This window comes from Pongo pygmaeus, chromosome 2, assembly GCF_028885625.2.
Source record: "Pongo pygmaeus isolate AG05252 chromosome 2, NHGRI_mPonPyg2-v2.0_pri, whole genome shotgun sequence".
Lineage (NCBI taxonomy): Eukaryota > Metazoa > Chordata > Mammalia > Primates > Hominidae > Pongo > Pongo pygmaeus.
This window is the reverse complement of record NC_085930.1, coordinates 137,624,914-137,651,296: the sequence shown is the minus strand read 5'-3', so window position 1 is coordinate 137,651,296 and position 26,383 is coordinate 137,624,914. Positions and strand designations below refer to the sequence as shown.

The window sequence follows — 26,383 nt, the reverse complement described above, 5'->3', positions numbered from 1 at the left end:
TTGAAACCCAGGAGTTCTAGACTACAGGATGTGGTTAGAAGAAAAGAAGGAAACGTTAAGACTTCTGTAACTCAGAGGCCATATCAGCCTATTAAGTCTGTCAAATGCTAGTGAGAGAGTTTTTGTTGCTTTTCTTGACCCTTTTTTCATACTTTTTAAAACTTAAAAAGACTGTTATGTTGAGATATATTCATATAAAATTTAAACATTTAAAGTGTACAATTCAGAGGTTTTAGTATATTAATAGAGTTGTGCAGCTATCAGCACAATCACATTTAGAACATTTTTATCCCAGAAAGAAACTCTGTAATGATTATTATTCATTCCGTATCCTCCTGCCTGGCTTAGATGACCACTAATCTATTTTGTCTCTATGGATTTGTCTCTTATGGACATTTTATACCAGTGGAATCATACAATACAATGTGTGGTCTTTTTGTGATTGGCTTCTTTCACTTAACATGATTTCAGGGTTCATCTATGTTGTAGCCTGTATCAGTACTTCATTCCATTGTATGGATATGCCACATTTTGTTTATATCTTCATTAGCTGATGGACATTTACATTGTTTCCACTTTGGGGCTATTGTGAATAATGCTGTCATGAACATTCATGTACAAGTTTTTGAGTGAACATATAGTTTCACCTATCTTGGGTCTAAACCTAGGCATGGAATTGTTGGGTCATATGCTAACTGTAACATTTTCAGGCACTACTAAATTGTTTTCTAGAGTGGCTGTGCCATTTTACATTCCCACCAGCAATGTATAAATGTTCCAATTTCTCCAGACCCTAAGACTATTGTTTGTCTCTTTGATTATAGCCATCCACGTGGTTGTGAAATGGCAGCTCATTATGATTTTGACTTACATTGCCCTAATGACTATTGATGTTGAACATCTCTTCATGTGCTTATTAGCCATTTATATATCTTCTTTGAAGAAATATTAATTAAAAGGATTTTTTCAGTTTTTTATTTGGTTGTCTCTTTATTGCTGAGTTGTAAGAGTTCTTTATATAATCTGAATACAAGAACCTTAATATTAATAGATATATTATTTAAAAATATTTTTCCCATTATGTAGATTGTCTTCTTAACTTTTTTTTTTTTTTTTTTGAGATGGAGTCTCACTCTGTCGCCCAGGCTGGAGTGCAGTGGCATGATCTCGGTTCACTGCTACCTCTGCCTCCCGGGTTCGAGTGATTCTCCTACCTCAGCCTCCCAAGTAGCTGGGACTACAGGTGCATCTGCCACCATGCCCAGCTAATTTTTTTTATTTTTAGTAGATACGGGGTTTTACCATGTTGGCCAAGCTGGTCTCGAACTCCTGACCTCAGGTGATCTGCCCACCTTGGCCTCCCAAAGTGCTGGGATTTGTATAGGCATGAGCCACTGTGCCTGGCCCTGACTTTCTTGATGATAACATTTGTAGCACAGAGTTTTAAATTTTGATGAAATCTGTTTCTCTATTTTTTTTCCAACCCTTTTGGCTTGGGGTCATATCTAAGAAGCCATCGCCATGAAGTCTTACTCCTGTGTTTTCTTCTAAGAGTTTATAATTTTAGCTCTTACATTTAAGTTTCTGCTCTATTTTGACTTAATTTTTGTATATGTTGTGAAATAGGAGTCCACATTCATTCTTTGTATGTGGTTATTCAGTTCTCCCAGTGCCACTATTGAGTAGACTGTTCTTTTGCCATTAAATTTGGCACCCTTGTCTAAAATCAATTCACCATGAATTTAAGGCTTTATTTCTGGACATTCCGTTCTTTTCCATTGATCTACATGTCTGTCCTTATGTCAGTACAACAACATTTTCATTACTGTAGCTTTGTAGTAACTTTTGAAATCAGGACATGTGAGTCCTACAAATGTAAACTTCTTTTTCAAGATTGTTTTGATGATTATGGGTTCCTCAAATTTCCATATGAATTTTATGATCAACTTGTCAATTTCTACAGTGAAAACACCTGGGGTTTTAGTAAGTATTGCATTGAATCTGTGGATCAATTTGAGGAGTATTGCCATCTTAGCAATATTTAAGTCTTCCACACCATGAACATGGGATATGCTTCCATTTACTTAGATCTTTAATTTTTTTCCAATGGTGTTTTGTAGTTTTTGCTGTGTAAGTCGTACACTTATTTTGTTAAATTTATTCCCAATTATTTTATTCTTTTTTATGCTATTATAAGTGTAATTGGTTTTCTAAATTTCACATTTGGATTGTTCATTGCTAGTGTATAGAGATACAGTTGATTTTTGTCTGTTGATCTTGTATCCTGCAAACTTATTTGAATTTATTAGTTCTAATATCTTTTTAGTGAATACATTAGTATTTTCTATATGACAGCATACCATCTGCAGCTTCCACCTCTGCAATCTGAATGCCTTTTATTTCATTTTCTTGTTTACTTACTTTGGCTAGAACCTCTAGTACAATGTTGAGTTGGAGTGGTAAAAGTAGACATCCTTGTCTTGTTTCTCTTAGGGGGGAAACTTTCAGCCTTTCACTATTAAGTAGGATGTTAGTTGTTCTGATCACTTTTTATTTCATTTTCTTGTTCACTCACTTTGGCTAGAACCTCTAGTACAGTGTTGAGTTGGAGTGGTGAAAGTAGACATCCTAATCTTGTTTCTCTTAGGGGGGAAACTTTCAGCATTTCACCATTAAGTAGGATGTTAGCTATGGGTCTTTTGTAGGTGCCCTTTATCAGGTTGAGAAAGTTCCAAATTATTCCTAATTTGTTGAGTATTTTTGTTATGAAAAAGTGTTGGATTTTGTCAAATGTCTTTTCTTGACTATTGAGATGATCATGTGGGTTTTGTCATTTATTCTACTGAGTGGTGTATTACATTTATTTATTTTCAGATGTTAAACCAACCTTGTATTCCTGGAATTTTTGTACCTAAATTCAGAAGGGATACTGGTCTATAGTTTTCTTTCTTTTTTTTTTTTTTTTTTTTTTTTTCTTTTATTGTAATTATTATTATTATTATTATTATTATACTTTAGGTTTTATGGTACATGTGCCCAATGTGCAGTAAGTTACATATGTATACATGTGCCATGCTGGTGCACTGCACCCACCAACTCGTCATCTAGCATTAGGTATATCTCCCAATGTTATCCCTCCCCTCTCCCCCCAACCCACAACAGTCCCTGAAGTGTGATGTTCCCCTTCCTGTGTCCATGTGTTCTCATTGTTCAATTCCCACCTATGAGTGAGAATATGCGGTGTTTGGTTTTTTGTTCTTGCGATAGTTTACTGAGAATGATGATTTCCAATTTCATCCATGTCCCTACAAAGGACATGAACTCATCATTTCTTATGGCTGCATAGTATTCCATGGTGTAGATGTGCCACATTTTCTTAATCCAGTCTATCATTGTTGGACATTTGGGTTGGTTCCAAGTCTTTGCTATTGTGAATAATGCGGCAATAAACATACGTGTGCATGTGTCTTTATAGCAGCATGATTTATAGTCCTTTGGGTATATACCCAGTAATGGGATGGCTGGGTCGAATGGAATTTCTAGTTCTAGATCCCTGAGGAATCGCCACACTGACTTCCACAAGGGTTGAACTAGTTTACAGTCCCACCAACAGTGTAAAAGTGTTCCTATTTCTCCACATCCTCTCCAGCACCTGTTGTTTCCTGACTTTTTAATGATCGCCATTCTAACTGGTGTGAGATGGTATCTCATTGTGGTTTTGATTTGCATTTCTCTGATGGCCAGTGATGGTGAGCATTTTTTCATGTGTCTTTTGGCTGCATAAATGTCTTCTTTTGAGAAGTGTCTGTTCATGTCCTTCGCCCACTTTTTGATGGGGTTGTTTGTTTTTTTCTTGTAAATTTGTTGGAGTTCATTGTAGATTCTGGATATTAGCCCTTTGTCAGATGAGTAGGTTGCGAAAATTTTCTCCCATTTTGTAGGTTGCCTGTTCACTCTGATGGTAGTTTCCTTTGCTGTGCAGAAGCTCTTTAGTTTAATTAGATCCCATTTGTCAATTTTGGCTTTTGTTGCCATTGCTTTTGGTGTTTTAGACATGAAGTCCTTGCCCATGCCTATGTCCTGAATGGTATTGCCTAGGTTTTCTTCTAGGGTTTTTATGGTTTTAGGTCTAACATTTAAGTCTTTAATCCATCTTGAATTGATTTTTGTATAAGGTGTAAGGAAGGGATCCAGTTTCAGCTTTCTACATATGGCTAGCCAGTTTTCCCAGCACCATTTATTAAATAGGGAATCCTTTCCCCATTTCTTGTTTTTCTCAGGTTTGTCAAAGATCAGATGGTTGTAGATATGTGGCATTATTTCTGACGGCTCTGTTCTGTTCCATTGATCTATATCTCTGTTTTGGTACCAGTACCATGCTGTTTTGGTTACTGTAGCCTTGTAGTATAGTTTGAAGTCAGGTAGCGTGATGCCTCCAGCTTTGTTCTTTTGGCTTAGGATTGACTTGGCGATGCGGGCTCTTTTTTGGTTCCATATGAACTTTAAAGTAGTTTTTTCCAATTCTGTGAAGAAAGTCATTGGTAGCTTGATGGGGATGGCATTGAATCTGTAAATTACCTTGGGAAGGATGGCCATTTTCATGATATTGATTCTTCCTACCCATGAGCATGGAATGTTCTTCCATTTGTTTGTATCCTCTTTTATTTCCTTGAGCAGTGGTTTGTAGTTCTCCTTGAAGAGGTCTTTCACATCCCTTGTAAGTTGGATTCCTAGGTATTTTATTCTCTTTGAAGCAATTGTGAATGGGAGTTCACTCATGATTTGGCTCTCTGTTTGTCTGTTATTGATGTATAAGAATGCTTGTGATTTTTGCACATTGATTTTGTATCCTGAGACTTTGCTGAAGTTGCTTATCAGCTTAAGGAGATTTTGGGCTGAGATGATGGGGTTTTGTAGATATACAATCATGTCATCTGCAAACAGGGACAATTTGACTTCCTCTTTTCCTAATTGAATACCCTTGATTTCCTTCTCCTGCCTAATTGCCCTGGCCAGAACTTCCAACACTATGTTGAATAGAAGTGGCGAGAGAGGGCATCCCTGTCTTGTGCCAGTTTTCAAAGGGAATGCTTTCAGTTTTTGCCCATTCAGTATGATATTGGCTGTGGGTTTGTCATAAATAGCTCTTATTATTTTGAGATACGTCCCATCAATTCCTAATTTATTGAGAGTTTTTAGCATGAAGGGTTGTTGAATTTTGTCAAAGGCCTTTTCTGCATCTATTGAGATAATCATGTGGTTTTTGTCTTTGGTTCTGTTTATATGCTGGATTACATTTATTGATTTGCGTATATTGAACCAGCCTTGCATCCCAGGGATGAAGCCCACTTGATCATGGTGGATAAGCTTTTTGATGTGCTGCTGGATTCTGTTTGCCAGTATTTTATTGAGGATTTTTGCATCAATGTTCATCAAGGATATTGGTCTAAAATTCTCTTTTTTTGTTGTGTCTCTGCCAGGCTTTGGTATCAGGATGATGCTGGCCTCATAAAATGAGTTAGGGAGGATTCCCTCTTTTTCTATTGATTGGAATAGTTTCAGAAGGAATGGTACCAGCTCCTCCTTGTACCTCTGGTAGAATTCGGCTGTGAACCCATCTGGTCCTGGACTTTTTTTGGTTGGTAAGCTATTGATTATTGCCATAATTTCAGCTCCTGTTATTGGTCTATTCAGAGATTGAACTTCTTCTTGGTTTAGTCTTGGGAGGGTGTATGTGTTGAGGAATTTATCCATTTCTTCTAGATTTTCTAGTTTATTTGCATAGAGGTGTTTGTAATATTCTCTGATGGTAGTTTGTATTTCTGTGGGATCAGTGGTGATATCCCCTTTATCATTTTTTATTGCATCTATTTGATTCTTCTCTCTTTTTTTCTTTATTAATCTTGCTAGCGGTCTATCAATTTTGTTGATCCTTTCAAAAAACCAGCTCCTGGATTCATTTATTTTTTGAAGGGTTTTTTGTGTCTCTATTTCCTTCAGTTCTGCTCTGATTTTAGTTATTTCTTGCCTTCTGCTAGCTTTTGAATGTGTTTGCTCTTGCTTTTCTAGTTCTTTTAATTGTGATGTTAGGGTGTCAATTTTGGATCTTTCCTGCTTTCTCTTGTGGGCATTTAGTGCTATAAATTTCCCTCTACACACTGCTTTGAATGCATCCCAGAGATTCTGGTATGTTGTGTCTTGGTTCTCGTTGGTTTCAAAGAACATCTTTATTTCTGCCTTCATTTCGTTATGTACCCAGTAGTCATTCAGGAGCAGGTTGTTCAGTTTCCACGTAGTTGAGCGGTTTTGAGTGAGATTCTTAATCCTGAGTTCTAGCTTGATTGCACTGTGATCTGAGAGACAGTTTGTTACAATTTCTGTTCTTTTACATTTATTGAGGAGAGCTTTACTTCCAAGGATATGGTCAATTTTGGAATAGGTGTGGTGTGGTGCTGAAAAAAATGTATATTCTGTTGATTTGGGGTGGAGAGTTCTGTAGATGTCTATTAGGTCTGCTTGGTGCAGAGCTGAGTTCAATTCCTGGGTATCCTTGTTGACTTTCTGTCTCGTTGATCTGTCTAATGTTGACAGTGGGGTGTTAAAATCTCCCATTATTAATGTGTGGGAGTCTAAGTCTCTTTGTAGGTCACTCAGGACTTGCTTTATGAATCTGGGTGCTCCTGTATTGGGTGCATATATATTTAGGATAGTTAGCTCTTCTTGTTGAATTAATCCCTTTACCATTATGTAATGGCCTTCTTTGTCTCTTTTGATCTTTGTTGGTTTAAAGTCTGTTTTATCAGAGACTAGGATTGCAACCCCTGCCTTTTTTTGTTTTCCATTTGCTTGGTAGATCTTCCGCCATCCTTTTATTTTGAGCCTATGTGTGTCTCTGCACGTGAGATGGGTTTCCTGAATACAGCACACTGATGGGTCTTGAGTCTTTATCCAATTTGCCAGTCTGTGTCTTTTAATTGGACCATTTAGTCCATTTACATTTAAAGTTAATATTGTTATGTGTGAATTTGATCCTGTCATTATGATGTTAGCTCGATGTTTTGCTCGTTAGTTGATGCAGTCTCTTCCTAGTCTCAATGGTCTTTACATTTCGGTATGATTTTGCAGTGGCTGGTACCGGTTGTGCCTTTCCATGTTTAGCGCTTCCTTCAAGAGCTCTTTTAGGGCAGGCCTGGTGGTGACAAAATCTCTCAGCATTTGCTTGTCTGTAAAGTATTTTATTTCTCCTTCACTTATGAAGCTTAGTTTGGCAGGATATGAAATTCTGGGTTGAAAATTCTTTTCTTTAAGAATGTTGAATATTGGCCCCCACTCTCTTCTGGCTTGTAGGGTTTCTGCCGAGAGATCCGCTGTTAGTCTGATGGGCTTCCCTTTGATGGTAACCCGTCCTTTCTCTCTGGCTGCCCTTAACATTTTTTCCTTCATTTCAACTTTGGTGAATCTGACAATTATGTGTCTTGGAGTTGCTCTTCTCGAAGAGTATCTTTGTGGCGTTCTCTGTATTTCCTGAATCTGAATGTTGGCCTGCCTTGCTAGATTGGGGAAGTTCTCCTGGATAATATCCTGCAGAGTGTTTTCCAACTTGTTTCCATTCTCCCCATCACTTTCAGGTACACCAATCAGACGTAGATTTGGTCTTTTCACATAGTCCCACATTTCTTGGAGGCTTTGCTCGTTTCTTTTTATTCTTTTTTCTCTAAACTTCCCTTCTCGCTTCATTTCATTCATTTCATCTTCCAGGGCTGATACCCTTTCTTCCATTTGATCGCATCGGCTCCTGAGGCTTCTGCATTCTTCACGTAGTTCTCGAGCCTTGGTTTTCAGCTCCATCAGCTCCTTTAAGCACTTCTCTGTATTGGTTATTCTAGTTATACATTCTTCTAAATTTTTTTCAAAGTTTTCAACTTCTTTGCCTTTGGATTGAATATCCTCCCGTAGCTCGGAGTAATTTGATCGTCTGAAGCCTTCTTCTCTCAGCTCGTCAAAGTCATTCTCCGTCCAGCTTTGTTCCGTTGCTGGTGAGGAACTGCGTTCCTTTGGAGGAGGAGAGGTACTCTGGTTTTTAGAGTTTCCAGTTTTTCTGCTCTGTTTTTTCCCCATCTTTGTGGTTTTATCTACTTTTGGTCTTTGATGATGGTGATGTACAGATGGGTTTTTGGTGTGGATGTCCTTTCTGTTAGTTTTCCTTCTAACAGACAGAACCCTCAGCTGCAGGTCTGTTGGAGTACCTGGCGGGCCGTGTGAGGTGTCAGTCTGCCCCTGCTGGGGGGTGCCTCCCAGTTAGGCTGCTCGGGGGTCAGGGGTCAGGGACCCACTTGAGGAGGCAGTCAGCCCGTTCTCAGATCTCCAGCTGTGTGCTGGGAGAACCACTGCTCTCCTCACAGCTGTCAGACAGGGACATTTAAGTCTGCAGAGGTTACTGCTGTCTTTTTGTTTGTCTGTGCCCTGCCCCCAGAGGTGGAGCCTACAGAGGCAGGCAGGCCTCCTTGAGCTGTGGTGGGCTCCACCCAGTTCAAGCTTCCAGGCTGCTTTGTTTACCTAAGCGAGCCTGGGCAATGGCGGGCGCCCCTCCCCCAGCCTCGCTGCCGACTTGCTGCTTGATCTCAGAGTGCTGTGCTAGCAATCAGCGAGACTCCGTGGGCGTAGGACCCTCTGAGCCAGGTGCGGGCTATACTCTCCTGGGGCACCGTTTCCTAAGCCCGTCGGAAAAGCACAGTATTCGGGTGGGAGTGGCCCGATTTTCCAGGTGCCGTCTGTCACCTCTGGAAGGGGAACTCCCTGACCCCTTGCGCTTCCCGAGTGAGGCAATGCCTCACCCCTGCTTCGGCTGGCGCACGGTGCGCTCACCCACTGACCTGCGCCCACTGTCTGGCACTCCCTAGTGAGATGAACACGGTACCTCAGATGGAAATGCAGAAATCACCCGTCTTCTGCGTCGCTCGCGCTGGGAGCTGTAGACCGGAGCTGTTCCTATTCGGCCATCTTGGCTCCTCCCTATAGTTTTCTTTCAATGTCTTTGTCTGGCTTTGGTATGAGGGTAATACTGGCCTCATAAAATGAGTCGGGAAGTGTTCTCTTCTGTTTTTGGAATAGATTTTGAAGGATTTGTATTAATTTTTAAATGTCTGATAGAACTTAACAGGATGCCATCTGGACCTGAGCCTTTCTTTTTTTTTTTTTTTTTCTTGACATGGAGTTTCGCTCTTGTTGCCCAGGCTGGAGTGCAATGGTGCAATCTTGGCTCACTGCAACTTCCGCCTCCCAGGTTCAAGTGATTTTCCTGCCTCAGCTTCCCAAGTAGCTGGGATTACAGGCATGCACCCCTACGCCTGGCTAATATTTTGTATTTTTTTTTTTTTTTAGTAGAGACGGGGTTTCACCATGTTGGTCAGGTTGGTCTTGAACTCCTGACCTCAGGGGATCCACCTGCCTTGGCCTCCCAAAGTGCTGGGATTACAGGTGTGAGCCACTGCGCCTGGCCTGGGCCTGAGCTTTTCTTTGTGGGAAGTTTTAAAATTATTAACTCAATCCTTTAACTTGTTATGGGTCTGCTCAGATTTTCTTTCTTCTTGAGTCAGATTTGGTAGTTTATGTCATTTTAGGAATGTGTGCATTTCATGTAAGTTAGCTAATTTTTTCGCATATAGTTGTTCATGGAATTCCTTTATAATTCTTTTTATTTCTATAAGCTTTGTGATGATGTCTTCTCTTTTATTCTTGATTTTAGTAACTTTTTTTCATAGTCTTGCAAAGGTTTGTCAGTTTTGTTTAATTTACCAATTTTTAAAATTGCTTCAACAATAATCATTTATTTGGCTTTCTTTTTAGGGTTGATTTCTTTATTCCAGGAGTCTCTGTGGTTGGTGGGTTTTCAATATGCTCCAGTCCCAGACTGCTGGAACAAGAGAGAGTGATAGAATTGGCAGTGAAATATACGAACCACCCTCCTGCCCTCTGGGTTCACAATACGGTAAGCAAACTGCCTGTTTAAACGCGATGATCTGGGAATCTCTGCCACCCACAAAATTTGTGTTAAGCTCATTTGATTCACCTAAGAAACCTGGGCTTGAGTAAAAGAGTACATGCCCACAAAGAGCTTCTAAGAAAGGTCAAAGAAACTTTGATGCATTAAGTATGAGTCAGAGACTTTGGGATCTGGAAGTATTTTCTGGGTCACCAAACGGTATTCAGTTGAATACTGCTTTATAATTAAAATATTTTATATTTTAGACAAGTTCTAAAACGTTGGCTCTCTGTGTCATGTAAATGGTAAATCTCTAAATCAGATTATTTTGTCCTAACCATCCTAAATAAAGGGAATTAAATTATTATTCTGTCATTTTTGGAGGGGAAACTATCTGATTACATAGTACTGCTTCTTCCCAGAGGTGAGCACAGCTAAATCCACGGTGCCATTGCCTCTCTATTTCAGTGTCTGGAAAGCTCTTCACTTGGGATTCTGAGAGAGAATCCAATTTGACTGCTGTTAATAACTCTTATTTCACCACAGGGCTCAACACAATCCTACAGAAGCTGCCTGTCATTACCTACTAGAACTCTGATAACAAAGAATGAGCTCAGAACAGATCAGTTACTCGTTGTCTTAGTTTTTGACCCTTCTATCCTTTTCACTTATTGCTTTTTCTATCCTTTTCCTTTTCCTTTCACTTCCTCTTCATTACAAGAATGTCTTCTATATTTACCAACAACCTCCATCCCATCCCAGGCATTTTCTTACCTTCTTTACCAAAAACACATACCAGTACAAATATGGCTTCAAAAACAGCATTTTCCTGTTTCCTGGAAATCATTGAAAATCAACAAAGGAAAAAGAAAACAAAACCTCTATTTTCAGCAAAACTTGGAAACACACTGTAGTATATTTGTAAAGGTTGCAGAGAATTTTTGGGTTTCTGTAGGAACCCCATGGAATTAAGTAGAGGAGAGAGGCCGAGTAGCAAATTTCATAGAGCACCAACAAAAATACATGAGGGAGTGGGGTGGGACTTACAGCTCTTGCCTGCAAAAGAGGGTATGGAAACACAGTTGAGTTTTGTGGCTGTAGAAGGCCCTCCTGAGCGCAGCAAGGTTCAGTTAGGAGAGAAGGCACGCAAAGAATCACACAGGCAAACCATGTTTGTAGGAACTAATATGTCCTGTAGTAGCTGAAGAGAGCTTTTATGTTGTGAAAACCAGCTAGCTTAGGATACTCTCTGGCCCATCCCCCAGTGTAGGACCCTCTTGCAAGTAGTCAAAAAAAAAAAAAAAAAAGCACAGTTCATTTCAATCCGATGAAAGAAATCAAAGAAGATATGAGTAAATAGAGAGATGTACTGTGTTCATAGATTGGAAAACTCAACGTAGTAAAGAAGTCAGTTCTCCTTAAATTGATTTATAGATTGAACATAACAATAATCAAAATCTCAACAGGATTTTTTATAGATATGGACAAAGTGATTTTAAAATTTATATGGAACAAAAAAGGACCTAGGATAGCTAAAACAATTTTGAAAAAGAAGAATAAAGTGAGAAGAATCACATTAATCAAATTTAAGACTAAGATAAAGCTACAGCATTCAAAACAGTATGGTATTGGTGAAAGGAGAGAGACAACATCAAATAATGTAACAATGAAGAGTTCAGAAATAGACTGACATATATGGTCACTTTATTTTTGACAAAGGTGCTAGATTCAATGGAAAAATTGAATGGCAAAAGGATAAACTTTTCAACAAATAGTTCTGGAACAATTTTGCATCTAGATGCAAAAAACAAAAAAACGAAAAACCAAAAACCTTCAACCTAAATCTAAACCTCATAATTTATATTCAGAATTAACTCAAAACGGGTTGTAGATCTAAATGTAAAACATGGTACTATAAAAGTTCTAGAAGAAAACAGGAGATATTTGGAACTCGAGAATAGGTAAAATTCTTAAACACAATACCAAAAGCAAGATCCATCAAAAAAAAGGTTAATGATAGGACATGGTCAAAATTAAAACTTTTTCTACAAAAGGCATGTAACACAATTTAAAAACAAGCTTCAGACTGGGAGAAAATACTTACGAATCAGATATCAACAAAGGGCTTGAATCTAGAATATATAAAGAAATCTCCAAAGTCAACAAAAAGAAAACAAGCAACATGATTTTTTTAAATGGACAAAGGATTGAACAGACACTTCAGTAAAAAAGGATATGAGGATGGCAAATAAGCAATGAAAGGTATTCAAACATCATTAACCCTGAGGGAAATGTAAATTAAAACCATATGTGGTGGGATGCCACTACAGATCTAGTCTAATGTCTAAAATTAAAAATATTGACAATACCAAGCGTTGGCAAGGATGTGGAGCAACTGGAACTCTCATATATTGCTTATATTGCTAGTGGGAATGCAAAATAGTACAGCCAATCTGCAAAGCATTTTAGCAGTTTTGTATAAAGTTAAACATACACTTAACATATGACCCAGCCATACCACTTCTGAGTGTCTTAGAGAAATGAAGGCTATGTTTATATAAAAGCATAACATGAATATTTATAGCAGTTCTATTCATAATTATTAAAAACTTTTAGAAACAACCCAAATGTCCCTCAGCAGGTGAATGGATAACTTGTGATATATTCATACAAGGGACTATTAAAGAGATGAATTATTGATGCATGCAGCAATGTGGGTGAATCTCAGAGGCATTCTGTTGAGTGCAAGGAGGCAGTCCCAAAAGGTTACATACTGTAAAATCCCATTTTTGTCACATTCTGGAAGACAAACATATAATGATGGGAAACAAATCAGTGGTTGACTGGGGTTGAGATGACTGTAAAGGTAGGATCGATAGCACAGGGGAATATTTTCAGGGGGTGATGGAACTAATATATGTTTTGATTTTGATGATTGTTACCCAGATCTATATGTGTGTTAAAATTCATAGAACCGTATACCAAAAGAAAAAGATTTCTGTTAAGGAAATTTTTAAAATAAGTTTTAAAAAATGTGCAGGAGCAACGCAATATATTCTTGTGGTTTACACATCAAGTTGTGTCTGTCCAGGATAACCCCCAGATGACTGTGTAGGCATTTCTATTGTAAATGTATCCCGTCACATTTTTACCCTGCAACCTTCCGAGTCTCTCCGTCAGTGTGGCCTCAGCTGCCTCATTGCTTTTTGGAGTCTCTGTGGATTTTCCACTCATTACTGGCTCTAGGTTGCTCCTAGAGGTGCTAAAATATGCTGCTGGGGTGAGAGCAATGAGGTGTCCGCATGCCCCTTGCTCAGAGTTGAAATAAGCATACCATCCCAGTTCCTAGTGCCGTGAATATCTCCCCATCCTCCCTGTTATCCTTAGCTTCTCACGCGACCTGTCCTGGTCCCGGTCCACAGCTTCCTGCTTGGTTTCATGCCTCATTGGCATTTCAATGAAGGAACTTATTCTTACAGGCTGTAGAAAATCTCAAAGTGTTATTGCCTGAATGCACATCCTAATTGTAGTGCCTGCTCTACTCTGCCCAGTGGGAGTTGCAAACAGCCTTTATGAAGTCAGATTTTTCTTGGAACCATTTTCAGGTGGCTATTTTCCTCCTGAGGATTTGTCTTATTAAGTCATTCGAGTGGACAATGGAGGCACGTGAGTGTCTGGGTGGCAGCAGGCTGCACCGTTGAGACATGGAATAAAGTGCCATAAACGTCTTCCTTTATTTTATCTGCTTTGGCTCAAGCTCTTGGCAGGGTAAAGGGTTCTAGACAGCTATTGTGTGCCCAGCTCCAGTTGCTGTGGAAAGGTTGTTTATTTCACAAGTAGAAAATCTATACCAAAATTAGATACATTGCTGTGTAATTGAAGTTAATGTCCTTTTATTCACTTACGTATTACAGTGTACAGTACTTTGAGTCTTGTGTTCATGTTACCCTCGCAGTTTTTATTGATCAACAAAAAGACAAAGATGGCTTTTAATTCTTCCCGGATGCTACCAAATCAGAAGACAGACCTACCGAAGATTATTTTGTCGTCAAGGATAAGACAGGCTTCTTGAGAATTATCTTTCCCTGGGGCACATTTTCTTGCCAACTTTAGAGTTGAAAATACTCTGGTTTCTAAAAACAATAACCTAGAGGCTTTCTTTGTTGTCATTACTAAGCATGCCAAAGATGGCCATTGGAGAAAATTATTTCAGTCTCTTTCACTCTGATTCTTATAGATAAAGAGAGAACTGCACAGGCAAACAAGAGAGGGAGGGAAGGAGGATATAGGAGATGAAATTCATTGTCATCATTAGGCAGAGCCTCTTGTATCTTAAATTCTATTTTTGAGACTTGAAAGGAAAGAATATTTTAAAGCACTTTGGTAGCCACTGTAGCAGTTCCTAGATTTTAGTTATTCCTAACTGAATGCTCCCTTGCTGCTAATTTCTTTTGTCAAACATGAAAACCCACTTATCACCATTCATGTAAAAATCTCCCACATATTTAAAATAGTTAGGTTCAGACATTTTTTCCCCTGAAAGAGTATCCATTCATTTAACAGTTCTTTACCAAAAAAGACATGTTTTTGTGAATTCAAATAATTTTCATTTTTCTTAGATATTCTCTAAATTTAACTCATCTTTAACTTGCAGAGACCAAATTAAATTCATGTCCAGAAGTACCTACTGCTCACCTGACATGCAAGGTGCCAAGGTGTGAATGCTAAGGGTTTGGTTCTCAAAAAGCATGCGATGTGTTATTACTTCTTAGGAGGGCATTCATTTAGTTGATTTATGCCAGGAACGTGTAATGGGAGAAACCTTTGCTCTTAATATAAGTTTTTTTATTCCTGGAATCTGTTTTTTAGTGACAGGGAAGAAGGAAGCTGGTATTGCCAGCACTTTTTCTTTTGTGACAGCTGCAATGACCAAAATTCCTTCTTATGTAGAGCCAGATACTCGGGAGTTCCACCCACTGTGAGTCAGTTCATGTTCACACCAACCCTGTGAGGTAGGCAGTGCAGGTGCTGGTACCCATTTTCCAGGGGTGGCAGATGAGGCTCAGAATTTAAGGGACTTGCTGGATTTCATAGGGGCTGTGATTAAAATTCAATCTTTTGACTCCTAGATCAGTGGTTTTTTTTCCAAACAAGGGATTATGAACTCGGTCAGATCCAATGCCCCTTTCTAGAACTGTCCTGAAATGAAAGTCATAGTTAATGTAATGTACCCATAGATTTTTTTTTGAATAACATAATTCTCTAACTGTAATACAAAGGAGAAATAAAAGAAAGTGATCCATAATCAAAGAATATGTATTTTAAAATATAAATGGTTAGGCAGATCTAACTGGAAGATAGAATGAAGTAATCAGATGGCTATTCCTAAACATAGAATCACCATGAATACACTGTCTACAGATGCAGATGATAAAGATGTGTTGTATGGGTGACACATGTCACTAACTGGAATGTGGTTTTCCAGAACAGTGAACGTGCTTGGTCAAGTTCTGAACACAACAAAGTGTAATCTACATTGTGGCTACTGAGTTTATTTGTAAAATGAGCTAGAGTCTAGTCTCAGATCATTATAAACCAGTTTTCACCTACAAGAACGTCTTTTGGGCCATTCACAAGTCATTGTGCAGGACAGTCTTGTGCATTGTAGATAATGGTGTGCTGGCAAACAGCTATCTGAATTTATCTGAGTTGTATCATTTGCTGATTTCTATGCTGTAAGTACTCCTACAATGGCTGATTTCAAACTTCCAGTAGGAACTTTCTTACAGAATTTCTGTAGATTTGACCACCAGCTTAGTAGGAGCCAGCTCTGGGAAACCAGGAATTTTGTAGGATCTCTAGCATCTCTGGCCCTGCCCTTTAAATGCCAGTTGGATTCCCCAAATCATTGTGAGAATAAAAAATGTCATGACAAGTTTCCCAAACACCTTCATCAGAAGCAGTAGCACCCCCACTGAGAAAAACAGTACATTCAACTCTGATGGTATTACGGGCATAAGTGACCTCACCAAATAGGTGCTTTATCTAGATAGGTCTATGTGATACTCCCTAGTATGAAGCCTGTGGCTGCCTGTTCTTGTTTCTCTAGGGAGACAGGAACAGCACTGAACAGTGCTACGGGGCTGGTCTAAGCCTGTAGAGCTGGTCTGGCTGTGCCTTACTGAGGATCAAGAGGGAGCACCAGTACTTACACTTTTCAGCCTTGATGAACCCAGGGCAGGCAGTCTAGTGACATTTGCCACATCCTGTTTCTCTCAGCTTTGGTTAGAACACAGGAACACAACTCAGATAAAGGAGACCCATACTTCAGAGCTGTCCCCTGCCTTTGAGTCCATTGCCTCTTTCCTCAATCCAGTTCATCACCTAAGAAGTTAACAAATGGTGAAATCACTGAAGCACATCTCCTTTTCTCAGTATTGGAATGGCTGTTCATTATGGATTATGAAGGTGGATTAGCCTGTGGCCTATAAAATGAGCAAGTGGAATGAATTCACAGGGCATCAGGAAAATTGGGAGCAAGCTATAAAAATAGTCCTAAATACTGATAATACAGGAGATAGACCAGTTTTATTAAAGTAGAACATTTGGTTTAAGACCTGTGCTACAAAAGACTAAAAGGTCTTTTCTTTCCTGCCTTAGTGTACACTTGACTCTGAAGTGGCTGTGAGAGTGGGTGGAGAGTTCTTCTTTGACCCTCAGCCTGCGGATGCCTCTAGAAACCTCGTGTTGATTGCAGGAGGAGTCGGAATTAACCCTCTGCTTTCCATCCTGCGGCACGCAGCAGATCTCCTCAGAGAGCAGGCAAACAAAAGAAATGGATATGAGATAGGAACAATAAAACTATTCTACAGTGCAAAAAATACCAGCGAACTCCTGTTTAAGGTAAGGGAGGTATAGCTTGCTGTAAGCAAACTTGTGTAGTGGTATTAATTGTTCATGAAAGTTTTTTCTCTAGGTTTTGTTTTCTCTGCAAAGGTTCAAACAAAAGGCTTGGCAAGATTTAATCATGCTCAAATGAGGACTAACCAACACACCTTACCCAAGACAAGTAAAACTGCTAGTGTTGAAGAGGCTACCAGTTAAGTGACAGGAAAGGGTAGGTTTTGGTGGGATGGAATCTGGAGGTTAGATGAACAGAAAAGTCGCAAGGGTCCCGAGATTCCAGTCAAGAGACCTACAGTGGACTAGTGTATCACAGGAGTAGGTAAGACTTAGACAGTTTGGACCCAGCTGGGTAAATGAAACCCCCGTCAGTTGCATCTGTTTAAACTAAGTGCATTTGATGAAGAAAGCTTTCACTGGGGATTGCTTTGCAGCTGCAGGAATGAACAAAAGAACAGAAACAGTTAAAAGACACAACTGTGGTCAGTGAAACTGCTGCTTAATTGTCAATGCTTGAGAAAAAGGAAAAAGAAAAAACTCCCGGAGAGTTGGTAATATGCTTGTTAGCATATTCAGATTTCAATTAAAGCCAAATAGCCCTCTGTAGTCTGAATGCTCTGGCCTGCTAGGCTGCAAACAATATCTCTCTAAGTAGAGAGCAAGAGCGGCAGACGTGTGCAGAATGGGAGTTGAGGTTCAGCGTCAATGGTTGTGCACATCTGTTTTGATTTTTTAAAATTGTAGTGTGACCAAATATGTTTGACATTCCAGAAAAATATCCTTGATTTAGTAAATGAGTTTCCTGAGAAGATTGCATGCAGTTTGCATGTTACAAAACAGACTACACAAATCAATGCGGAACTCAAGCCGTACATCACGGGTGAGTCCCCTAAGATATTTTGACTATCTCCATGCAGTTATTTGATGGACACACCAGTTGGTTGAGCGTAGATGCTTTATTGTTGGAAGCCGCTGGCTGGGAATGTCACTATCTGGGGAATTGGGATGATTCCTCATGGAAAAATGGATAATCAGGTGGATTTACTCATTATATACAGGTTTCCTATTGCCTGTGTTAAAAGTGTACTTTTCACACTTTTTAAGAGGCCTTTGCATCATCACTGTAGTATACATACAAATAATTTATATTCCAGATTTGGCTGAATTGATTCCATTTGCCATTAATGGTCATTTAAGTAACTCATAATTTCCTCTGAAAGGATTTTTATAAAACAGTTTCTTCCTTTGCTGAAGGCAATTTGTATCTCCATCAAAGACCAGTAAGCTAGCTGGCCCTTTCTGCAGAGTGCATTACGATGAGCTTCCCACTTTGCTTGCTTAGGTTTAGGAAGCCTGGAGATGCACTCTGCTTGGGTCTGGGCCCAGATGCCAATAGGAGCCATACTGTGAATGGCTTAAGAAGACTAGACTCACTGAACTTGCAAATAAACACTGTATCTGAATTGTGGTTAGTCCTTCCTCATTTGCTGATACAACCATGTCTGGCTTAATTTGGTGTTTGTTCTGGTTTTTGGTAGAAGGAAGAATAACGGAGAAGGAGATAAGAGATCATATTTCAAAAGAGACTTTGTTCTATATTTGTGGCCCACCTCCAATGACAGACTTTTTCTCCAAGCAACTGGAAAACAACCATGTACCCAAAGAACACATTTGCTTTGAGAAGTGGTGGTAGGAGGCAGACAAAGACAGAAAAAATAAAGAGGTGAGATCTACTCAGGAGAGCTCCTGTCCTTTGTGGCATGATTAATTTTTTTTATCTCTACTTGAGTTGTCTTATTTTTTAAGGCTATAAACTTAGTGACCAGCTGGATAATAAAAGCCAGCTGGCAGACTTAAATGATAAACTTTTTGCGGAGACCTCAGTGATCAAACTATTTTTTACTATACTGATTTTCTTTTATTAACAACGATTTAATTGTCTCATGATGTACCATGATTGGTCAATATAGATTTTTCTTTTGTCTTTAGGCAAAAAAAAGATATATACTTATGTCTAATCATAGGAAAATGTGATTTTTGAGTATAAAATGTGGGCTAGCTTTAAATTATTTGACAGCCATCTATATATCTTATGTTTAATGAAATTATAATTTAAATACAATATTAATAATTTTACTTTGAAAATTCTTTTTATTTAATGCCTTTGTTTACTGTACCATGGCCTACAGTCTTATTTGGTCCATCAAAGTTAAGTTTGGACATGGAAAATTGTTAGGAAAACTGCTTTAGGGAGTTAAATATCCAGCATATTTGCTTTCTTGTTAATGAATATCCTAAGTGTGTATCCTGACTAATTGTTAGTTTCTTCTCAAATGAAACCCTTTCTGTGTCTTGGCTGTCTGCCTTAACGCTGTAGGAGGCAGCTTCTTGCTTGGGACAAAGGCATTGGTGATGTGTTCCATGTTGAATCTGCCTTCAGTGCCTGGGCTGGCTGGCTATGGAAATGTGCTTAGCATTGATTAGGGGGTAGAGAGCTGTTTCTAAATCCTGCTTTTCTACTTTTTATTTCACTCATTTGCCAGAGTTGTTCTTGGCACCAGCGGCTCCTTAACATATAGTTGTTGAATGACTGAAAGAAAGCAACTAATGTTTTAACTCCTTGCTAAGTCTGAGATTGGGAGGCAGTCCCCTAGAGTGGATAGAAAGAATGGTGGAGCCTCATCCCAAAGCTGCTCTGATGAAACTGCTAGAAAGCAGATTGTAGTTCTTTGTTTAGATTTTTAAAAATCCAAAAGAAGTCCTGACTGAGGCCAGGCCATTCCTTTTATGACAGGTAGTCCTGGGCCCAAGGTTGCCTGCAGAGAGGTCACAGAAGGGTGAAGGGAGCCTGGGAAGAAGGACAGATGAGTGCTGGAGACCTAGGAGCTCCAGTTGAGATTCTGTTCTGGAGTGGATGAGAGAAGACAGGTTACCCTTTCTTATCTTTGTTGTTGCAGGCCTCCCAGGGACTTGTGGGCTTGAACACATATGATTCATGGGACCTGAAGGTGACTCTAGCTTCTGCCCAGTTTTGAGTTTTGTCAAGTTTTAAGCAGAGATCATTTGTCAACTATTTTGATCCCAGATTTGAATTTGGGGAGGAAGGGAGGAGCTATTGACCTGATGGGAATATCATAATCCATTCAAGGAAATGGTCATCACTACCTCAGAGGTGAAGGGAATATGTGAAGCTCTGGATCACTACAAGGAGCCCTGACTTATCAGTTGGCCCCAAAGTGCCCAGGCTGAGGGCATAGGAGCATGATGAGATGCAAGGATGTGGGATTATCAAGGGGCATTTCTACCCAGGCCTCTCTGCATTAGGAGTGGAGGTGCAAAGTGAGCATCTCCAGTGCAGCATGGGATGGGAAGATAGGGAGGTGTCGCCCACTGTCTCTGTTTAGCCAGCACCACGGCTGGCTGTGTGCCTGCTACTGTCAGAGAGCAAGGGTCACCTGTCCTGGAGATCCCAGCTTTGCCTGCCACCCTGTTGCTGACTCAGTATTGGCAGAATTGCTGAGATGGGCCAGGTCATCGCCTTTGCCTGGAGTGTTCATCCTTTCAGTGCCATTATTCTGGTGCTGAGTGCTGAAGAGCATTTTCTGGTCTAGTCGAGAATGTCCTCTTGTTTTTGCCTGCCAGGCCTGTCTGATCTTTTTGGTACTTAAATTGAGCTAACTCCAGCCAGAGTGGCTTGGAATTCATAGTGCGGTGGCTCAGAGTATAGGCTGGAAAGCCCTTGAGCCAGATTGCCTGGGTTCAAATCTCACCTATACTACTTACTAGGTAGATGACCTTGAGCAAGTCACTTAACTGCTGTATGCCTCATTTAAAATTACACACTTAAAACTACATGTAAAAGGGAGATGATACTGCTGCCTACCTACCTACCTGATAGGGCTGTTACAGGGAATTGAAGGTGATCATACGTGTAAAGTGCTTGGCAGAACACTGCATGAGTGTGTTGTCATTATTAATTTGCTATTCCTTGTCCTATTCAGAAAGGATTTCAAGAGGCTGGATGCCTTAGATGTGGTCTAACTTGAAACCTTCATGTGGGTGTGCGTCTGTCTTGTTTATTGCTGTGCCAGGCACAAAATAGGTATTTCATAAATATGTGTTATATGCTCAGAGTTGATGAGCTGGATTAAAGTGACTTCTTAAGGATCCTCTGGCTCTATGAGTTTGAAAAAATGTTTCTTCTTTTGACATGAGACCCTTTCACAGCCTACTCAAGAGACTAGGTTAGTTTGATATTTGTATCTTTCTCAGATTTTATTTATATTTTTTCAAACATACAACAAAGTAGAGATAGTAAAATGACTTCTCGTGCATCCATCACCCAGCTTCCATGACTAGCAGCATTCTGTTTTTGTCAGCCCTCAGTTTCTTTGTGGGGGTGTTCTTGCTGGTGTGTTTTCAAGCAAAGCCTAGCAATTGTATTGTGTCACTTCTAAATTCTTCAGTATATATTTCTAACAGATAATCACCTCAGCACAACCACAATGTCATCATCATACCTAACACAAGTGACAATGATTCCTTAATATCCTCTAAGACCCTTCTGTGTTGTTTCCTCATGGCCTCAAAAGTCCGAATAGTGCATTAGGTTAATGTCTTTTAAGTTTATTTTAATTAAATGGCACACGCCTTACACCCCCTACACATATACATGGACACTTTTTTTCCCCCGTGATTCATTTGTTAAAGAAACTAACTTATTTGTTCTGCAGGCTTTCCCACATTTTGAACCTGGCCTATTGTATCCTCAGGGTGTTGCTTGATCCTCTCTCCTCTGTATTTCATGTAAACTGGTAATTAGATTTAGAACTTGTTTATATTCAGATTCAAGATTTTTTTTTGCAAGCCTATATTATAAAGCGGTGTGCTTCCTGCGGCATCACATGAGGCATATAATGTCTGTCCCACTTTTAATGCTGTTAAGATGGATCAGTGGTTTCAGCATTTGTCAGCCTGATTCATCCAATATAATGGTCTTCATCAAACTTTCACCTAATTGTTTTAGCAGGCATTGATCATTGCCAATAGCTATTTTTTCATTAAGGATTAATTATCCATTTCTGTTATTCTTCCTGCATATATTGTCTGTGATTGTTCCATATAGAACTTTTCCTCATCAGCTTTGATTCTCCTGAAATGAGTCTGTAAAGAAAAGGCAGGATTGATGCTTGATTTCTTTCCTTTTATTTATCAGTTAGCATACTATGAGTTGGTGCCTTAGCAGCCTGTAGACGACTGGTGAGATTATTTAAAGTATCATTATGAACTCATGGCTTTTTATACATTTGATTGTTTTCATCCATTACAGTCAATTTTTTGATGTTCAGCTTGTTTTAGGTTGCCCCTGCTGTGTCAGTGGTTCACGCTCAATCATGATGGTTGATGAGGTTCGGGGCTCTTAACATGTGCAAAAAGTTCTCTAATAAACAGGTAGGAGGAAAAGGAGATGAGTGTGGTGTTAAGAAGCCTCATGAAGAAAGTGTTTCATAGAGGATGGATTGGCTAGCTGTGTCATGCTGCTAATAGGACAGGAAAGATGAGGTCTGATGAGTGATGATTGAGTGGCCATTGATTTGGCAACTGGTCCGGTCATTGGTGATCTTGATAAGACGGATGGTGGGAGTGAAAACAGTGAAATAGGTTTAGGAGCAATTGAGAGGAAATCAATTATAATGAATATAGATAATAGTTTTAAAGAAATTTACTATAAAGAGAAGAAAAAAGATGGAATGGTAGCTGGAAAGGGAAGTGGGGTCAAGAGAACATTTATTGTTCTCATTGGGTTGTTTTATTTTTTAAACTTTTTGTTTTGAAGTAATTTTAGATTTACAGAAGAGTTGCAAAGACAGGGTTCCTCTCTATCCTTCATCCAGCTTCCCCAAATGTTTAACGTAGTTGTGGTATATTTATCAAAACTAGGGAATGAACAGTACAGCTAAGTTGGTACAGTATTATTAACTAAAGCACAGTTTTTGTGTCGTTTTGTTTTTTTAAGAGGAGTGAAATAACAGCCTGATTGTATGAAAAACCGTGAAAGAGTAATTCAGTGGGACTCAGTGAAGTGACACCTTCTTCTAGAGGATGGTGTATTAACTGTCATTTATTGAGCATCTGCTATGTGCAGTCACTGAGCTAGACATTGAAGATAGGAAAGTATAAGACAAAGGTTATCTTAGGAGCAAGTTAAATACTTTGGGAAACTTTTTTTTTTTTTTTTTAGTAAGTCTAAGTGATAGAAGGTATCTTCTGGAAATAACTGAGTTACACATTGAGAACATTTCGACAAAATTGAAAGTGGAAATGCTCTGGGGGAAAATATTTTTTTGCACCTATCACTGTTTGAAAGAGAAGCTATAGCAAATGGTTGACTGGGTGAGTCACTGGAATGATGGATCTTAGGGACCCAGGGGTAGCAGAGTGGGAAAGGCTGCACCCATGCTCTGGAGGGTAGGAGGATTGTTATATGGGACTCACAGCACAAACACGTGTGCATGCAGTGATTGTCAAATGATCCAAGGGCATGTCTCGTCGCTCCTATTTTTTTTTTCCTGTCTGAATGGAAAACAGCAATTTCCTCCATTCCTGGTTATTGCAGATGATCTGATAATTTAACGTGAGAGCCGTTATTTCATTTTATTTTATTTTAAAACTCAAAAGAAGTATACTGTTCTCATCTTAAACAGTGAGATGTCTGGTCTTTAATATTACTCTTCCTTAACATACAATAAGCTAGCAGTGTGATGATGACATGTAGATACCTCCTAATGTGCCATAAAATCAAGGCATGCATTTTAAAATGTTTCGTGCCCAGGAATCCAAACTTTTATAGTTGTTGAGCAGCCATCTTCATCTGGTCTGTTCTGAATTCTTAAAACCTGCAGGAGCTCATCAGCCTGACCTGGCCCCTTCCAGCTCATCCCCATGTCCTATTTTGCTATATTTGAGCATAACAAGATTTTGTCTCTTCCTTTTTAAAAATTAATTACCTAATAAATATGACCAAAAATTGTTAAATAATTTTTTATTAATTACCTAATAAATGTGACCACAAATATTAAATAAAATTATATAGATTAAAATGCTGAAGTTCTCTTCTCCCCCGTCCTATTCCCTTGCCTAGAAGGAACTTCTGTATAAAAACCTTGCTGGGTATCCTTTTAGAAATTTTATGGTATATTAATCTTGTATACATATACAACTGTGTGTACCTATACAACTATGTATCTCATTCTTTTAACACACTTCAAATTCTTGGTATATACCATAATATATTTAACCATATCTCCATGATGGACATTTAAATTGTTTGGAGTTTTTGGCTATTACAAGCAATATTGCGGTAAACCTGTTTGTATAATTTTTCTGCACATACTCCTGTAGAATTACTAGAAGTGCCATTTCTGAATAAAAAATTGACTAGTATTGCCAAGTTACCCTATAAAATGCCTAATCAGTTGATATTCTAACAGGGTATGAAAGTGCCCATTTCTGGCCAACATTAGATACCCTCAGTCTCATACTTAAGTATTTTTTTCCCCTAATCAGTTAGATGAAAGGTGATTTTTTTAACTAACAATTTTCTGATTGCTCCATAGCATTTTTTTTTCCTAAGGTATTTTAGCCATCCTTATTTCTTCTTTTCAGAATGGTATATTCCTGTTGTATATCCATTTTGATATCTTACTGATTTATAACCCTTTATAAAAATAGAATGAGTGCTAATCCTTTGTTATATATATTACAAATATATATTCTTTTCCAGTCTGTTACCAGTTCCTGAATTCTGTTTGTTGTAACTTATAACAGAGTTTTAAAGTTATATATAATCATATATGTTGGTCTTTTCCTTCGGCTTTTATGGATATATTTTCTTCTGATACTTCTATAGAATAAAACTCCAATTAGGCCTGTCTGTCTTAGAGACTATAGGAACCCAGAGAGAATAAACAAAAAATGAGGCAGATTGGTTGGCTGTGTGGGATGGTGGGAGGAACATGACACCAGGCTTCAAGAGACCTAAATCATGCCCATTCTACAACTTGTTTCCTGTGTGACTCATCCCACCTCTCTCTGAAACCTGCTTTCCTTATCTGTCGCTGTGGGTAGGACTATGCAATTTAAAATTCCTTTCAGCTTTACCTTTCTATAATTTCATGATAGAAAAATGGGCCTTAGAGATCAAGGTTGACTATACTGAGAGATGTCTAAGGAGTATCTTAACTGTCTTCTAATATTTTATTGATTCTTGGAATGACTATTGTTTGTGTATCTGGGGTTGACAGAATAAGAAGACATTGTCTTGGACTGAAGCAAGGGAAAAGTTTTGTTTGATACAGGGGACTTTTGGACTATACTGCTGATTAAATTCTGGAGTCAGGGCTCAAGAGAAATAGTGGAATTACTGTTAGTAAGAAATAAAACTGACATTTGCCCATTGGGGCTTAAGGTGTACTTGACTGAGACAGGGACTGGATTGATAGTTCCCCAGGTTCATAAAAAGGAAGTGTTTTAGACAGTTATTAACTTAGGCATTTTGTGGATCTAGAAACTGGTAAGTTTGCTAGTTGTTCTTTCTTCTAAGGTGATTCTCTTGTTTTTTTTCATTGAACAATCAACAAGATAGGAGGTACCCAGGACTGAAGGTTCATGAAATCAGAGGTCCATCATAGGAAGCATTTTAATGCTCACCCTAATAAGTGAAATATATTTCTTACTATCTTTAAGCCTTTATATTATTTAGAGGCCACAGAAAAATCCAAATCCAAATCCAAACTGAACTTAATGACTAGTGAGCAACACATTTAAATACACAAGTATAAGTTTTACTGCATTAAAGGATGAAAAGCCAGTCAGCAACATGGGATCATGTTTTAAAACTGTCTCTGGATGAATGAATATCTCTACTCTTTCTTCAAGACCCAGTCCCTACAGTTGACAACCAGGGTGGTTCTCCACCAATTGCTGGCTCAGGGCTTTGCTAGAATTGCCAACATTACCATTAGAAATCATTTGGGGCTGGGCGCGGTGGCTCATGCCTGTAATCTCAGCACTTTGGGAGGCCAAGGTGGGCAAATCACCTGAGGCTGGGAGTTCAAGACCAGCCTGACCAACATGGAGAAACCCCGTCTTTACTAATAATGTAAAAATTAGCCGGGCATGGTGGTGCATGCCTGTAATCCCAGCTACTCGGGAGCTGAGGCAAGAGAATCGCTTGAACCTGGGAGGTGGAGGTTGTGGTGAGCCGAAATTGTGCCACTGCACTCCAGCCTGGGCAACAAGAGCGAAACTCAGTCTAAAAAAAAAAAAAAAGAAATCATTTGGGAGAATTCCCACTCTGCCCGTCAGACCCAAGACAGACAGACAGTTCCCTTTGCACTCCCACATGCATACCATGGCACCTCCCCAAGAGCTGCTGCTTTCTGTTGCCACACAACTCCCTCCCTCCCAAAAAGAAAGACGTAGTTCTTTGGGTCTTTT

At 39.1% G+C, this 26,383-nt stretch overlaps 1 protein-coding gene across 14 annotated transcripts in view; it reads left to right on the top strand.

Moving 5' to 3' along the window:
- OXNAD1 (oxidoreductase NAD binding domain containing 1) overlaps window positions 1-26,383 on the top strand; it is a 94,836-nt gene that overhangs the window by 29,014 nt on the left and 39,439 nt on the right. For 9 of the 14 annotated variants that reach the window (XR_008501721.2, XR_008501720.2, XR_008501722.2 and 6 more), the window contains 4 exons: window positions 9,847-9,988; window positions 16,643-16,885; window positions 17,657-17,765; window positions 18,424-18,608. Coding sequence is in view for 11 of the 14 variants with exons in the window: in XM_054483174.2 (XP_054339149.1) it covers window positions 9,847-9,988; window positions 16,643-16,885; window positions 17,657-17,765; window positions 18,424-18,578 (649 nt within the window). In the remaining 3 variants the exon portion in view is untranslated. Of the gene's footprint in view, window positions 1-9,846; window positions 9,989-16,642; window positions 16,886-17,656; window positions 17,766-18,423; window positions 18,619-19,842; window positions 23,959-26,383 lie in introns of those variants that run through there. The other 5 variants (XM_054483175.2, XM_054483176.2, XM_054483178.2 and 2 more) reach the window with 2 other exon arrangements.